This window comes from Lolium rigidum, chromosome 1 (genome assembly GCF_022539505.1).
Source record: "Lolium rigidum isolate FL_2022 chromosome 1, APGP_CSIRO_Lrig_0.1, whole genome shotgun sequence".
Taxonomy (NCBI): domain Eukaryota; kingdom Viridiplantae; phylum Streptophyta; class Magnoliopsida; order Poales; family Poaceae; genus Lolium; species Lolium rigidum.
In genome coordinates this window covers 139,491,151-139,507,642 of record NC_061508.1, presented here as the reverse complement: position 1 = coordinate 139,507,642, position 16,492 = coordinate 139,491,151, and the positions used below count along the sequence as shown (strand labels likewise).

Below are 16,492 nucleotides of genomic sequence, written 5' to 3'. Positions count from 1 at the left end.
ATTGCAAGCAGGGTGGGCGCGGCGGCGACGACGACGGTAGCGATCTAGAGGGATGGGAGTCGGCTCGGGCGTGTGTAGGAGGTAGGAAAACGGTGTGTCTGGCTGCCAGGCGGAGCCCACACTCGTTTTTAGACGTACCGCGAGGTGCCGGTGCGCCCAATTCGCACCCTTGGCGAATGGGCCGGCACGGGGCTGCCGGCGATTCTATTGGGCTCCAAAATTGACCGGCGTCGTTTGGGCACCGGTGCAAGCCCATTTTCGATGCCGGCTCCCAAAATGCTATCGGGATCGCTATCGGGACGCCGGTGGAGATGCCCTTAGTGGTGCAACGACGCAAGGACTCTTCTGTGGCAGAATGCCTAATCCGCATGATTCATAAAACCCATGAATAGAAGATACTGTACATAGGAATAGCCGAATAGGGTAGGATTGCATGTGCAAAACAAAGATTGAAAAACACAGAAATTCTGCGGAACTAGATATCTGATTCATACAAATAGGATAAACATAGGAGGTAAATGATAAAGGTTAAAATAAATGAACAAAGTAAGATTGGATCACTATCATGCAATTCATGCCTTTGCCTGTTTTGTGTACAGGAGTGTAATAAAGAGATTTAACTGGATTGTACAATTACTTTCTTTCCCTTCAAAACCTAAGCCAAAAAAAAAACTCCTTCACTTTTTCTATCATGCTCCATTTCTTTTAAAGAATGGGAAAAAAAATCAAATGAATGAGTAGTTTCACCAAGGCCTTATTTGGTAGAGTTTTAGTGGGAATTAGCGGGAATAATCCGCTCCAAAATTTAAATCCCCACTTATTCTAAATACATATTTGGTGCTAGAGTAAGTGTGAATTTAATCCCTGATCCCCACTTTTTTCCAAAATTTTAGTGTATTTTATTCAATCCTCAATACTCTACCCCTACCTAGTAGTAGATTGAGGATGGGTTTTGTGGGATTGGGTAACAGACTAACAGCAGAGGTTCATCCAATACTCTAGAGTATTATCCCCGCAAAACACTAGTACCAAACAAGACCCAAAGGAAAAGAAAAAAAATCCCTACTTCTATGTTTTTCAACCAATATTACTATGAATCAAAGAGGCCCTAACAGAGAAAGATAACTGGTAGAGAACTATTTGTACACTGTTTTTTTTCTTTCTGAAACGTCCTTCATACAAAGTTCACACACCATAATAGGTTGGTCGGTTAGTCATAGTAAACGTTCTTTCTAGCGATCGTACAACAATGTTTTGTGAAGTGAAGATAAAAAGATACAACATCATAACTAATTAAGCACCATATAGTGAAGTTTCACGTGTACACTGAAAAACACAAAATCACAATTTTTTACCATCCGGAGGAGGTACCTTTACACCCATAAGTCCAAGCAGATTGGAAGCTGGCCCAGGAAGGCCTTGTTGAGACGAGTACGAGTTAAGAAAGCTCTCGACAAGGTTTAAGTCCACATCAACTGGAGCCATCTCCCCATCACTATCAGCAGCATTTGAGGGACCCTGCAAGGCAAAATAATGCTGCTTAGGATTACTGGTTCAGTTAAATAAACAGCATCTCTAGCAAGAAAAAACACACCAGCGTCAAAGAGTTATTAACTGAGTATTCAAAATGACAAAAGTGCAGATATAAAATTTCTGTTTAATTGGCAAATACTACATGGCAAGACTGACGGATAAGCTGGATACACAACTGAACTTAAATAGAACCAAAATTGATCCAAATAGCAAAACCAAATGGAAGTAACAATTCCAAAGTAAAAGCAACCAATCCAGACGAAGTAACAAATAAAAGAGTTCGGTATGTGTCCTTAAAAGATTTTGCTATTAATGATTTTTCTCAAACAGACAAAGTTAAAAATAAAATATTATGTATCTTTATTTAATGATTTATCCTTGAGGAGTTCGGTATTTGCTATTAACTGAAAAAAAAGGACGCACGCAGCTAACGATATAAGTCCATATTACCGCCTTGAACGTGCCATTGAGTTAAGATTACGACCCTAGAATTTATTTTGGTTTAAAATAAACCCGGACAATAGAAGCGTCAAAATAATGCCGACTATCCAATAAAGCATCAATTTATCAACATTAAACATAAGAACTACAATGCACTGCACCGCATGGTAGCAAGATTTTACGATGCACTAGTTCAGAAAATAACTGACTGTAACAATAGGTGGATTCAGCAACAAGCACAGATTAATGAGGGATGATTGTGCAAAAAAAGATTAGTGAGGGATGCACTTCTGGGTGTGGGTTTAGAGCAATCCACCAGCAAAACCGGAGCAGGCGAGAAGTTGAGGCAGACGCAGGAGACGGTGAAGCTGGGGAATTGCAGGCGGCAGAGCAGGTAGAAGGTGCCAGCCACGGTGACTAGCATGTGGATGAGGCTACCACACCCAGAAGAAGCAGCAACAGAAGCTGCACTGTCAGGATGGCCGGTGCAGCCGACATAAACAAGGGAGACACCGAGGCTCCTTCACATGCTGATAATGGGCAAGTGATTGTGTCAGGGGCACCTTAAGGCGTGGCTGGGCAGAGCAAGGAGTGGCAGCATGGAGACAACCTGCCAGCAGCAACCGGTGGTGGGCCGTATCGAGGAGCGTGCACACTGGGACAGAGTAGAGCTCACGAGAGAAAACAGAAGGGATAGGGGAAAAGGAGAGGAAAAACGAACAGTTTGAGTTGGCTATATGGAAAAGGAGAGACAAAGAGTTGACTAGGCCAAAAGCGAGTCAAATGGAAAGAGAGAAGAGGGGTATTTTAAACCAAACTAAACTTCAGGGTTGTAATGTAAGCTCAAGGACAAGCTCAAGGGGTACAATATAGAGTATATAGACTTCTCTCACAGCTAACAGCCTTCTTGGAATGATTATAATTTTTGTGCGGCCACCGAGAAATATTTACATCTCACTTGTGAACTAAATACCGGTGGGCACATAAACTTTACAACCAATCTAAACAGCCCCTAAATGATAAAATTTGTGGGTTTTGGCAGTTCAGCATATTTGATACCTAACTAGTCAAATTTAGTGTTTTTATGTGTTCACAGCAATCCTGCATATTGACATCTTTACATATTTGTGGCATGGTAGAATATAGTACACTTTGAGCACTCAATCTTATTAGTGTTTGAGGAAGTTCCAAAGGAATTTCTGATCTATCGGAGTATGTGTGTGTGTAATCTGTTTCTACATTTAAACCCCACATGCTACACATGCAATCGAAGGATGCGTTTTTTACAAATCACTTTCAGTTATTCATTTTCTTAAAAACTAGGCCACAGTGAACGTAGCAAACTACCATACTAATAACTGTCCAAAATGAAGAAGTTCGAGCCATCACAGTGTACTGCCCTATCTTAAACATTGTTGGTGTGATTTGTGGTTTTCGGGTCAAAAAAAGACCCCAAAGAATGTTTACCTGATCATTGGTGTGATGTGGTGCTCGAGAAAAGGTTTCTTTGATACTTGTGTTACTTAGCTCTTGATTCAAAGCATCTGAATATGACTCCATAAAAGAATCATCCATATCCTTGTCACCAGCATCTTCAGCAGAATCATTCTCGTAATCAGAATCATCTGCACCGTTGAGAACATTTTCAAATTAGTAACACCAAGTTCACACCAAAACCGAATTCAGAGATCAAAGTTAACGACTAATGCAATAAAGACATGAGAATATATATAACAATACTGCAGATACTTATTAAGGAATGAGAAGTAGAAGGTAGTATACCAAAGTCCATGTCTGACGAGGAGGACTTTCTATCAGTTTCAGCATCATTGCCGGCTTTCTCTTGCGACACCTTTCCTAGCACTGATTCCATGGCCTTGAAGAACTGGTTGACATCAAGGTCCACTGATTCCATCTCTTCCCTACATGAACAAAATAGGTAGATCAATACCAAATCACCATCCAGCTGAATAGATGCATAATAAAATGGCTAAAGCAAAGGAGTCTAATTCCTCACAGATTGTTACACATCACAAGTCCTGCAATCTATTTCATCTAGGATGTGCTAGAGATATAAGTCATGTATGTTTTTAGTGAGACAAATAATCTCTAATCACAGTCATGTGTGCACAAGGGATTGAGAGCCATTCTATTCGTTGGAAACTGAGAAATGGAGCTACTCCATCTATTGGGGAGAATGTTAGCCAGAATGTAATCTTGTCATGATGTGACCTGCCCACATAGGTTGTGTGCAGGCTGTTGTGTGAATAGCACACATAGGTTGTGTGCTTGCTGTGTGTGAACAAGGCACATGAGTTGTGTCCTGTGTAAGTGAACAAGGCACATTGGTTGTGTACTGGATAGATAGGCATGTCAGCGGTTCTAGAAGTATCCAGGGCATGTAGGGAGAACTCTAGAATTAGTGCACATAGGTTGTGTAGGCATGTCTAGAAGTATCCAAGGTATTGTAGGGGGAACTCTAGAATTACGAATGTTCTAGAGTAAAGATATTTAGGAGTAGTATGAAAGATCTAGAATTTGTAGAGTACTCTAGAAGTATGGTGTACTGTAGGGTTTGGACTGTGCCACATGGCTGTTAGACGAACAGCAACTTGTATTACCAGGGGACGAAAGGCCAAAATATATAGTACAAAAGACTTGAGGCACAAGAATAGTAAAGCTAGACAAATACGGACTCATAGAGACCTAGACCAATACTAATACTCCTTAACACTCCCCCTCAAATGCAAAGCGTATGCAATAGCATTGCATCTGAAGAAAGGCAAAACTACAAAAAAAAATGATAATCCAAATCCGCATCTTGAGTGTCATCGTAGCACGAAGAGTCTTCAAAACCTGTTGAGTCAAGCCGATCGAAGAAGAGATCGACACAAGCTGGAAGACGGCCAGAAGAAGAAGAACATGTCACTGAAAGATCATAGCACAAGAATGCCCCCCTCAGGTATGATGGGAAGACAAATCAATGTGGCCTCAGAGGTATGGCTCAAGAGGCCTATACGTGGACCGGTGACTCAGAGGTACAGCTCAAGAGGCATATACGTGGACACCAAGGGACAATGGAAAAAAGAAAAGTGCGTAGATCAATGACAATGCAACAAATGGTGCATCCAAGAAAGACACACACCCACAAGAAGATGGGCTGTCGAAAGATGGCACATCAAGAAAATCAAGCCACAGATGACCAAGCAGCAGCGGCAGGCTGACATATAAAGGTATGGCGGACTCGCATGACAAGAGAGACACGACAGATCAACGAATTTGGTGGATGCAGCGGAAGAACTAAAGCAAGATAAAGTCGAGACATACACCGTCGAATATCACTGAAGAGTGAAGAGAGACAGTGCCGAATGACAGACATGACACTATTTTGCAGCAGCAGCCCAAGTAATTCACGTGCAGACCAACAAGAGCAGCCCAGCATGGCCCAGAAGATGGCCAGGCAAGTCAACGCCCACGAAGAGCGGAACGGCAACCAGCAGCAGCTCACGAACGGCAGCCACACCAAGGGAACTAAAGCAAGATAAAGTCGAAACATACACCGTCGAATATCACTGAAGAGTGAAGAGAGACAGTGCCGAATGACAGACATGACACTATTTTGCAGCAGCAGCCCAAGTAATTCACGTGCAGACCAACAAGAGCAGCCCAGCATGGCCCAGAAGACGGCCAGGCAAGTCAACGCCCACGAAGAGCGGAACGGCAACCAGCAGCAGCTCACGAACGGCAGCCACACCAAGGGAAACCGACAGCCATGGGTACTCCACTATGAGCTTCGAGGGCGAACGGCGACCTGGGCGGCCAGCGGAGGCCCGGACAGGCGGCGGCCATGGCGGAGGGCACAGGAATCCATCGGAATCGGGATCAGCCAAATCATACGTGGACGGGGCGACTCGATCTGGGAGCCAACCTTTCCATCAGCAGCAGTCAACGACCAAACATAGGTCTTGCAGGTAGGAGAGCATCGACCAGATGGATCTAGATCACGAAGGAAAACTCGGGTGACGAGCAGCAGCGCAACGAACGGGAAGAGGAAAAGCAGGGCAGGGAGATCCATCGTGAGCAACAGTCGACAGATGAGCAGCACACGCAGGTGTAGGTAGACAGACGCAGCGGCGTCGGAGCAGTTGATGAATGACGAGACGGCAAAAGAAAAAAAAATTGCAGCACGGAAGTTGCGACGTGCGGAAACCCTAACCAGGCTCTGATACCATGTTAGACAAACAGCAACTTGTATTACCAGGGGACCAAAAGCCACAATATATAGTACAAAAGACTTGAGGCACAAGAATAGTAAACCTAGACAAATACGGACTCATAGAGACCTAGACCAATACTAATACTCCTTAACAATGGCAACAATCTAAAGGGTCATGTACAAGTATAAATAGGGGTATGACCCCTCCCATGTAAGAAGGAAAACTAAGCATGGGTTGCTATCCTAGCATAGGTTGCTGGGGTAAGCATGGGGCCCTAGCATAGGTTGTTGGGGCAAGCATGGGTTGCGCTAAGTCTGTAGGCATTCATTGCCAAGTATATTGTGTAGCATCCGTTGCTACATAAGCTAATAGAGGAAGAAGGCATCCGTTGCCTGAAACTATCGTGTGTTCTCCTCTGAAGTGCTAGTCCCTCATTTTCTGTTTTACTCAAAGGAGAGAACAGAGCGAACAGAGAACAGAGAGGGAACACTGACAGAAAAGGTGTAAATCCTTGAGCTGTTCTGTCAAGGCAGCAAACAATGCTCTTTTCTCAAATGTCAGGTCTGATATAAGCTATAAAAAAATGAACCAGGACATGTATCCAGCGCAAAAAAAAACATATTACAAGGTTGCACACTACAGTGCTGGGGTACTTGATTTCCACCTGGCAATTAAATTCACAAGAATGCCATGAATCTAAGGATCTACCAGTTTGCACTTCACATTTATCATATTTTATGTTCGATGTTTCCAAATAATGTACACATTTCACTGAAACAAGGTATTCTTTAAGATGACAGTTTTGCTGGTGGTGCTCAGCCGCCCATTTGTGGTCGATGTGCTTCGCTATGGAACATTTAGCATGGTAATCTTTACTAATCACAGCATGATTTTGCTGTCATATATACAAGAAAGATGCTTTCAACTAACTGTTGCATCCAAAAGTATAACTAAGTGCTCCCGAAAGGAAGGCATAATACCAAAAGTAGCCAAGCATGGAATAGAAAGATCACAAATGAGTCTAGAAGAGAACCTGTTTGACGGAACTTCGGCTCCCTCAAAGCTTGACATTTTTCGAACAAAGTCCTGCATGGATTCCGTGATTTCTCCAAGATTAAACTCGTTTGGCTGGGAGCTAGAACTGCTGGAATCATTTTGTTTCTGACCCTTTGTATGCTTCTTCAAAGCCTCGTACTCTTCTATTTCCTTCTGCCTCTCATGAAGTTCAGCATTCAACTCATCCTCCCCATTACGAAGCCAAGAATCATCATCACTCGGAGGAAGGTTAATGCCTTGAAAATCTTCAGCTGAGTACGGCATCGCAAGGATTTCATCTATTCGATGCACAGGTGTACTTAGTATCTCCCTGTGAAATACCACAGAAGTGTCTGTCAGAACAGTGCTGGAATTCACATTATGCATGGTAACTGAGGTCGTGACCTTTTAAATCAGGTAGCCTCAAGAATTGTGCTTGATAGCATTCAATACTTTTGGTTACAGAATATTCTGGGTTTTTCATGATGATTCCCCTTAACAAACATGGTACCCTCTGTAAATATTATTTCTAGTGTTCTTAATGAAAAGGCAGCGCTCATGCCGGCTGCTAAAAAGTATACCGTAGTTATTTCTCTCAGATGTAATTCCAGTAGAAACAGATAGATGACAATCAAAATAGACATAATTTTTAAGGGTTGAAACTATTGAGCTACAATAAAATTACCTTGTTCGTGAGAACAAACTGGAGGTCTTGTAATACTGCATTGCATCCTCCATGACCCTCTTATACTCCTTTGAACCAGGAAGCAACCCCTCGAAGCACCCGGTCGCCTCCAAGCTCTTGCGGTAAACCTCCCATGTGCTCCCCTTCCCTTCCTCCACCTCGTGGCGCCTCTCCTGGTACATCATCTCGAACCCACACGCAATCTTCATCCCCAGCTCCGCTTCCACCCACCTGTCGGGACCCTCCTCCCTCCTCGGCATGGGGTAGCCCCTGGGCGCCTGGAAGCTCTGCTGCATGAGCTGGGCATACATCGCCCGCGTCAACCGCACGGAGGTCCTCACCATCTCAACCCCGTCCCCGGCAGGACCCTTGAGGAACGTGCTCATCCTGGCGGCGTGCTTCATGGTGTCTACGTCCCGGTCGTAGAACCCCTCGACCGCGCGCGCGACCAGGCAGGGCTCCTCCTTGAGGAGCTTCGCGACGGGCGCCGGCACGACGACGCGCGCCGTGTGGAGGTTCTCCGCGGCCATCTCGGGCAGGTTCCCGGAGATGCGGCGCTGGATGGCGGCCTGGACGGCGTCGGGGGCGCGGGTGGGGACGGAGGGGTCGTGGACGGCGCGGAGGGCGGCGGCCAGGGAGGGCGTGGAGGGGAAGAGGGAGGGCGGGAGGATGTGGAGCTCGCCGCGGAAGATGAAGACGCGGTTCGGGGCCGTGTCCGGGTCGAGCCAGCGCGGGAGCGCGAAGGCGGCCTCGATGAGGAGGAAGTCGCCGTCGGAGTCCCAGGCGCGCGCGGCGGTGTCCGGGAAGGCGCGGGTGAGGGCGAAGAGGAGGGCGACGGCGAGCCACTCGTCCGGGAGGGAGTCCCCGAAGCGGAGCGCGCCGTGGAGGTGGGGGATGGCGGGGGGCGAGGAGCAGAGGGAGCAGGCGGAGGACGGGTCGGCGGGGAGGGAGAGGGTGAAGGGGTCGCGGTGGAAGAGGTGGGAGGAGAGGAAGGGGGCCAGGTGGGAGAGGAGGGCGAGGTGGAGGGACTGCAGCGAGGCGAGGAGAGCGGCGGGAGGGAGGCCCGTGGGGAGGGGCAGCGGGTAGATGGCGTAGAAGAGGGTGTCGTCCGGCGGCCGGCGGGGAGGGAACGGGAAGGGGTTGGAGGAGGAGGCGCCGGCGGCGGCCATGGGGATTCGAGTGCTGCAGCGGCGCGAGTGACGTTTGGGGCGGCGCTGCCGGCAGAAGTTCTTTTCTAACGGAGAATATATCCGGAAGGCCCAGCGGGTGGGCGGTGCCAGAAGGCGCTAGATTTGGCGATGATGGGTGCCGACCAAATAGGATAATGGGCCGACCAACTTTCGGGGCTAGTTCAGCACCGAAGCGGCGCTTTTAGGCCCGAGCCCATCCTTCATTCCGTCTGAAGCAATCCAACAGATCATCACCATCGGCAGTCGGCAGATTACTTATTTTGCGGGCAAATACGGAAATTCAGAACTGATCCCAGAGCACATGCTCCTGCCTAATGAAAAGGGACATTTAAGATGTCACAAAAATCATATCAAATGATCACGTGTAAATATTAATACCCCATGCTTACTCATATAATTTCAAGGAAAACTACATTTTGTTGTGACTTGTGTACGGGATAAAATATAAATTTGTTCTAATTTCAAGGAAAACTACCTTGGAAAACTCCCGGAAGCTCTCCCAAGGTAGAAATAATTTTTTCTACCTTTTTATTTATTTTATTTCGCAATTTTACAAAATACAAGATTTTTTTTATAATGGGCGCTTTATTACTCGTAATAAGCAATTACACCCGACCTCTGCATAGCTAAAATGCACACAGCCGTTTAAAGAGTCTCAATGATATGGATAATCTAGAGTGCTAAAAAAAGCGAATTACATATCAGCCTGAGAGAATGTAAAAACGTCTAAGGTGAAAACGGAGGTCCAATCCGTAGATTATGTTGCCACCCATGTAGAGAAAAAGTAGCCCTCACCGTGTCCTCCAACCGTGTACAGACCTCCGTAAACAGGTCACGGTTCTCCACCTTATGCAGTGCAGACCACGAACGAAGAGTAGCGGTACACCTAATACAAGAATATTTGCCTATGAAGTGTATGAAATACACTGCACACAAACAAAGTATTTACGAAATACAAGAATATTTGCCTATGAAGTGTATAAAATATACTGCACACAACAAAGTACATTGCACTAAGTACACAACATGAAGTACACTGCACGAACAACACAGAGAACCGAATGCATTTCATGGAATACAACACGAAGTACAATGCACAAAATATTGGGCCACATAGAGATGTAATGCTTGCAACAAAAATCTTTTTCATACGTGGTATACCCGAGATCAAGCCAACAACCGGTATTACCAATAGATGCACGGATGCAGATCGTGATGTTGCGCGTCGGGAAAGTACAGTCTGATCCCACAAATAGCTCACACAGATCCATGAACTCCTAACTCCTTCATCTCAAGCTTCACACATGCAACAGCACCGGACAGAGGACTGCATGATGTGATCTTGCCCGATGTGGGAGTGAGACCAAAGTGATGGCTAGGGTGTAAGAATCCACAATTTTTCAAAACTGGCAGCTAAGGCAGTTTAAATTCTGCAGGCCCTATGGGCTGAGCTGAGTCAGTTAACCAGGTTGCAGTGTTGCACGTAAGTATGCTCACTTCACTAGTACAAAAAGAAGGTAGGGGTAGATTATAATTACACTTTGGAGCTTTCTGGCAGATAGTCAGTTTAAATTCTGCAGGCACTATGGGCTGAGCAGCGTTAACTAGGTTGCCGTGTTGCATGTAAGTATGCTCACTTCAATAATACAAAAAAAAGGTAGGGGCAGATTATAATTACACTTTGGAGCTTTGTTGACACGGAGGAATGTGGATCAGAAAGAAAGGTAAAAAAGGCTGGAGTCTAACCTGCATCTGGAGCACATGAAACCTAAAGAATCAATATTGAAACTTGAGTGGAACAAAAAAAGAATGTATAACCTACAAGGTCAAATTGCCTATGGAAAATTGAACTGTCTTGTAAAGAAAATCAGCAGAAATATTGGTGCAGTGCACTCTAGAATTCATGAACTAGGCGAGGAAATTATCCATCATATGGTTGATAACGTCAGCTCCGTCTGAGTTAAGCCAATAGCTCTTCACCTGACGTTGATAGAGTAAAGAGAAGTACAATCAGAATGTAAGTATTGTCACACCGGCATATTCTAGTATGGAACAGTGAATGAGGTATCCAGAACATCAAGGCCAAAAACTGTTGAAAGGGTTTTGCCACTAAGCCATTGTCATTTTCACTTCACGTTCTTTATGTTTCTTCTTTATAAGTACTGAATTAGTATATGTAAATTATCCTCCTGTCGAATATACTAGAACATGGGTATCAATGTCATGCAAGCTCTTTATGCTAATGATATCAGAGTGCATTGGACTAGATTCACATGCAACTAAAAGAATGCCACTCAGATTCTGCGAGCAAAGTTCAGATGCCCCTAGATGGAAGCAGCAAGATTCAAAGTGATTATTGCGATGCCAATAATGAAAACGATACTGTTTTTCACGAATCGGTACAGGTCTCTAGAGGATTGGAAGGCGACCAGGAGAACTCATCTAGGGTTCCGTTCCCTTCGCCAGCGATGCCGTTGGTCCGCTCCGCCTCCGGTGGCCTTGGGGCCTTGGAGGTGTGGCAGACCACGACCCCTCGCTGGCGGGAGGGTTTTCGCTCTTTGTTTAGGTTGTTTTCCAGTGTCTTTTTCGGGATGGTGAGGCGGCGGCTACATCTGAAGTCAGAATAAGGTCGTCCCCGCCCTATCCTCACTCCGGTGGTGCGTCTAGCGTCATCGGAGGGGGGTGGCGGAGTCGTGTGCCCAGATCTGATGGGATCTGGTCAGGTTTTTTATTCGTTGGTGTGGTTTCAGGTCAGTCTCAGTCTCTTTCGATCTACGATTATCATCATTGGTGATGGTTGTTGCTGTGGTGCGCTGGTCCTTAGGGGCCCCGCCTGTCTACTACGACAAGCTTTGCCTGGCTCCGGTGATGGAGGGGCGAGGACGGCGGCGCACCTTCAGCTCGTGCTAGAGTTTGTACTGGTCTCTAGGTGGTCCAAAGACCTATCTGTAATTTTTATTACTTTTGGGGCTGTTTGTACTGCTACTGATGATTATTAATAGATCAGCAGAATTTTCGCAAAAAAAATAAAACAATGTAAACAATACTTTGCTCAAAATACAGGCAGGAGATTCAAAAGGTGAAAAATAGTACCTGTATGGTGTTATGAGCAACCAATCTTTGACCACTTTTCTGGAAGCTCACATCAACACGTTCCCACGGTACTTGTGTCAGGCCTCTTATCATCTCCTCTGGACATGCAAAGGAAAATATAGTCACTTGTCAACAACTGATGAACAATGACTTAACAAGTTTGGGCGAGCTAGCAGCTCGTTATGAAGATAATCTCAAAGTAATTTTAAACTGGGCATGCGGGAAACTGATAAAAGCATCAAAATCAGTCCATGCAACCAAACTTAATAAAACTGGTAAAAAAATCCCAAAAGGTTCAATGTACTAACTCAATCAGAAGAGACTGCAAACTACACGGTATGCAACCATAATGAGAACAAAAAAATGTTAAATGGCTCTTCTTAGACTCTTAGTTCCTACATCTCAAGTGAAGAGCAGACAACAGAAATTCAACATACCTTCTGGGTCATAGAGATTAGCATTGACTTCGGTTTCATTACTGTTTGTAATTCCTCTATCAACATGAACAATATGTGGATACTTCTCATCACGAACAAGAAGTCGGTGCTGTCAAAAGGGTTGAAGAAAGGTAAACACATGCAACAGGAAGTGCAAATAAAAATCAGAAGGTTTACTTACAGGGAAGAAACCATAAACATGAAACCATTACTGATACATACTTTTGGCAACTCGTGTTGACGCCGGATTGATGATGTTCTCCACCCCACCATATCTTTGAAGCTGGTTAAGTGGGTATATAGTCAGAAGTAAAATGTGCAATTCAGAATAAACAATGAACGCAAGTTTGTCATTCAAGAAGTTAAAGGATACGGTCAAAATTCGCATTCGCATATGCCACACGTCGTTTGAAAGAGCGCAATCCTGATCTGCACAGGAGAACATGTTACACTAGGACATGATGTCCTATACATGCTAGAACTTCTTTGGACAGCTAATGGACAATATGCTGAAAATAAATTCATTTCTATACAACTCAACAACAATATGAAGATGCCCTAAAAAGAATATTTGAAGACAAAAGGAGGAGCATACAGAAAATAACCTGAATTTTATGTCATCACAGTCATCAACCATTTGAAGCAGAAGTGGACGCCTTCCATCATCACTGTCTGTAAGGAATAAATGCTTTCCAGTTCTTCCAACAAGCAAATGTGCAGTTTCTGACGCTCTTCTCTCCAGGAAAGGCAAGCCACATAGAAAAGGGAGCTGGTGGAAGAATCTGAACATGAGACTAACATTACTGAAGCATTTGAATGCTCTTGCTTTATTTCAATTTGAAATTGAAGTTCTTACTTGCTCTATTTGGACAATCAAAATTAATTTTAAATAAGAAAATAATACCTATTAACTTGTATGACTAGTTAATAACTTTCAGAAATTTGTATCTTTGTACAGGTTTTCCATAGCTTAAGATTAAATATCAAATACATGACTCCACTAATCTATTATGCACTCAAATCACAATGCGGTAGAAAAATAAAGAGATCTGATTTAGTGGACCCTTTTATATTTATGGATTACAACCGTTAGATCTTCATAATTGTACACAAACATATCCAACAGAACAGATCTTCATAACTACACCTAAACAGCCAACAGATCTTCATAATTGTACCTAAATAATTAAGATGTTCCCCTCACAATTGCCCGGGACACCAGGCTAGTTGCACTAAATAATGATTGCAATGAATGAAGTGTACCAATTGATTCTCTCTTCTATATAGCTCAAGTGGGTATAAAGTATAAACCAGTGAAAGAGACAGTTAAGCAATCAAATTCGAGTTTATAAAACAATGAAAGAGATCAGTGTTACCTGTTTGTTTCCACTTGAACCCAGATGTGGTGATGCGAAGGTTATAAAATTCATAGGTTCTAAGCCGGCAATGAGCCCCTCTAATCGTTCACCTTCATTTCGGCTGTTCCCAACAGGAGATGTAATTCGGGTATTGCGTTCATAAAGCCTTCCAATAGCGTATCTTGCAACAAGACCGCCTAGAGAGTGTGCCACAATTGAGATCTTCTTCACGCCTCTTCTTTGCTCGACAACTGATAGAACCTATATTTGTTCCATTATTTACGAATTTGAAATGATGTCATGAAAGCTTAGTTCTTTCATTAATAAAAAAAAGCAGATAAGATCAATGGATCTAGTTTGTCTTGGTATAATACCAGAGGGTACTTAGCAACTCTAGTTTGTCTTGGTTTAATCTCAGATGGTACTTATCAACTCAGAGAGTGAAGTTTGATTAGTAACAACTTATCATGCTATCACCTCTAGTTTATAATTAATCAGCTAGTAACAATTTGCCATCAATCTACATGCTATGCAATTAACCACAACTAGTTTGTGATTTATCAGCTTAGGTGCAGGCCTGGGGAGTTGTTCGCTTCCATCATCTAACAAAATATCAACTTAAAAAGCAGGTGTTGTATACAAGATACAAACTTCCACAAAATAACACATTTCACATCAACAAGATCTTTATGTATGCACAATAACAAGTAGTCAAGAAAACCATGCGCCAATGGGTTTAATTCACATTAGGAAGGCAGAAACAAGATGGATCGATGAAACAGACAGTAAGAGTGCCGCCAACAATCTGTCTTAGCTATTCCTAAGACTAAGTATGCCACATTTCCTATGAAATGTAGTGTAACAGAATACTTGGGAAAAATCCTATCGGATTAAATCTTACAAATCAAACAACTCGCATAGGAAAACTCCTAAGGTCTCCAATCCTTCAGCTTTCGATAAAAAATCTTTGAATCAAAGAGGCCCATAGTCAGAACAAGTACCTCGTTCGCTAATCTTTCCCCCATCAAGTCGACTCCATCAAATGTCTGTGTAGCAGAGTTGCATTGACTCCCTGCATGAAAAACCACGGTCTAAATCTCCTTATAGGAAAACAATAAAGAAAAGGCAGAAAAAAGGATGTATCATATGTTCCTGCAGTGCAGAGTTTCTTTAAATCTGGACCAATAAGGAAAACGTGAATGACCTCCGGTCATGTTCTGAATCACACTGGTACCAAAGCAGATGCTACATACAACATAAGCAAATAATACTACAGATAAAATAGCATTGGCCCATGCAGATTTTAATCTTTACTAATTTTGATGGTTCTCCCACTTACTAATCAAACTTGACAGTTGTTATCTGTTTAATCTCACACAGGCACTTAATATTCGGTTAACTTTGTTTCTAAATCTCAACTATATTTCTTCAGCACAAGTCTAGATTCCATAGAACTCCAACTACCAAATAACGATTCGATTTTTTAGCTATCATGAAGCGGCAACACTCTCATACAGGTGCACGCAGACAAATGGCAATATCTTACTCTACCTAGCAATATAGTTCAGAAGATAACTACGTTTTTTTAGAAAGCCAACACCAAGTCCCATAGCATGTGGATTTGGGTTACTCACGATGAACGATCACTTTGTCTGGCATCCGCCTCACGAACTGCTGTGCGGCAAACTTCCAGTCATCCGCGCTGTAATCCAATGGATCAAATTTAGGCACTGAAACCAACAGTCTCCAAAGTTGCACAAACCGACCGCGCGCAAAGACGACCAAAATAAACAGTATACTCGGATTCACCTCCCCACGAGGCCATTGACCATGACGACGAGGTGCTCGGGGAATACCCCGCCCTGCTCTACCTCCACCTCGGCCTGAGCGCTCCAGACGTCCTCCCCTCCGCCGCGCGCTGGCTCCATCTCCACCTCCGGCCCCTTCCGCTTCGCCTCCTTCACCGCCACCGCAACCGCCGACGCTGACGGCGCGGGCACCGGCGCTGGCCTGAAGCAGCCCATCCAGCGCCCGCTGCTACCACTCTCCGCGGCTGGGGGACGGAGCGCCAGGCGGAGCCTCGCGACGGCACGCGGCCAGCGGGACTGGGACCCGGGGGTTGTTGGAGTGGCGGCACGGCCCATCGAGGCTGTGCCGGCGGCGATCATCCGACGAGGAGGTGGGATGAGTGGAGTGGGGCTTGCTCCGAGACCTAGATGCGGCGGTGGTAGTTGCTTCGGAGGGAAGGTGGAGCTGAGGACGGAGAAGCTTCGGCCGAGCAGGAAAGATGACAATGATTTGTACTGTGCAACGACGGTGACGAAAGGGCGAACTGTTTGTTTTCCTATGAAAAAATAGATTATTAGCAAGAATAATAATTTGCCTGGACGGGGCTGTAAAGATAAAGTAGGCGGCATACTAACTAAGGCCGTGGTTACCTCTAGAGTATATATGAGATGATAGGGGATTATTTCGTATCTCGGAGAATCCCTCTCTGGTTTTA

At 44.5% G+C, this 16,492-nt stretch overlaps 2 protein-coding genes across 2 annotated transcripts; both read right to left on the bottom strand.

The window, feature by feature from the left end:
• Positions 1-1,071: 1,071 nt before the first annotated feature.
• LOC124679855 (protein ecdysoneless homolog) lies at positions 1,072-9,086 on the bottom strand. Its single transcript, XM_047215288.1, has 5 exons — positions 7,912-9,086; positions 7,225-7,557; positions 3,757-3,896; positions 3,442-3,599; positions 1,072-1,518 (listed from the first exon to the last, which is right to left on the bottom strand). The coding sequence occupies exons 1-5, from the start codon at positions 9,078-9,080 to the stop codon at positions 1,342-1,344; spliced, it is 1,977 nt and encodes a 658-aa protein (XP_047071244.1). The 5' UTR covers positions 9,081-9,086; the 3' UTR covers positions 1,072-1,341.
• A 1,657-nt stretch (positions 9,087-10,743) lies between these two features.
• Positions 10,744-16,269, bottom strand: LOC124679693. Its single transcript, XM_047215279.1, has 10 exons — positions 15,799-16,269; positions 15,624-15,691; positions 14,991-15,061; positions 14,008-14,250; positions 13,237-13,400; positions 13,005-13,060; positions 12,854-12,906; positions 12,632-12,740; positions 12,195-12,292; positions 10,744-11,081 (listed from the first exon to the last, which is right to left on the bottom strand). The coding sequence occupies exons 1-10, from the start codon at positions 16,155-16,157 to the stop codon at positions 11,010-11,012; spliced, it is 1,293 nt and encodes a 430-aa protein (XP_047071235.1). The 5' UTR covers positions 16,158-16,269; the 3' UTR covers positions 10,744-11,009.
• Between the last annotated feature and the right edge of the window lie 223 nt (positions 16,270-16,492).

Bases quoted from the DNA above. Each gene is read 5' to 3' on its own strand.
- LOC124679855 (XM_047215288.1), bottom strand. From the start codon at position 9,080: ATGGCCGCCGCCGGCGCCTCCTCCTCCAACCCCTTCCCGTTCCCTCCC. The intron at 7,558-7,911 runs GTAATTTTATTG...GGTATTTCACAG, and splicing joins AGTTTGTTCTCACGAACAAG to GGAGATACTAAGTACACCTG. The intron at 3,897-7,224 runs GTTCTCTTCTAG...TTGTTCATGTAG, and splicing joins GCCGAAGTTCCGTCAAACAG to GGAAGAGATGGAATCAGTGG.
- LOC124679693 (XM_047215279.1), bottom strand. From the start codon at position 16,157: ATGATCGCCGCCGGCACAGCCTCGATGGGCCGTGCCGCCACTCCAACA. The intron at 13,401-14,007 runs GTAACACTGATC...TTCTTCCACCAG, and splicing joins GTTCAAGTGGAAACAAACAG to CTCCCTTTTCTATGTGGCTT. The intron at 13,061-13,236 runs GTTATTTTCTGT...TCTCCTGTGCAG, and splicing joins TGTGATGACATAAAATTCAG to ATCAGGATTGCGCTCTTTCA.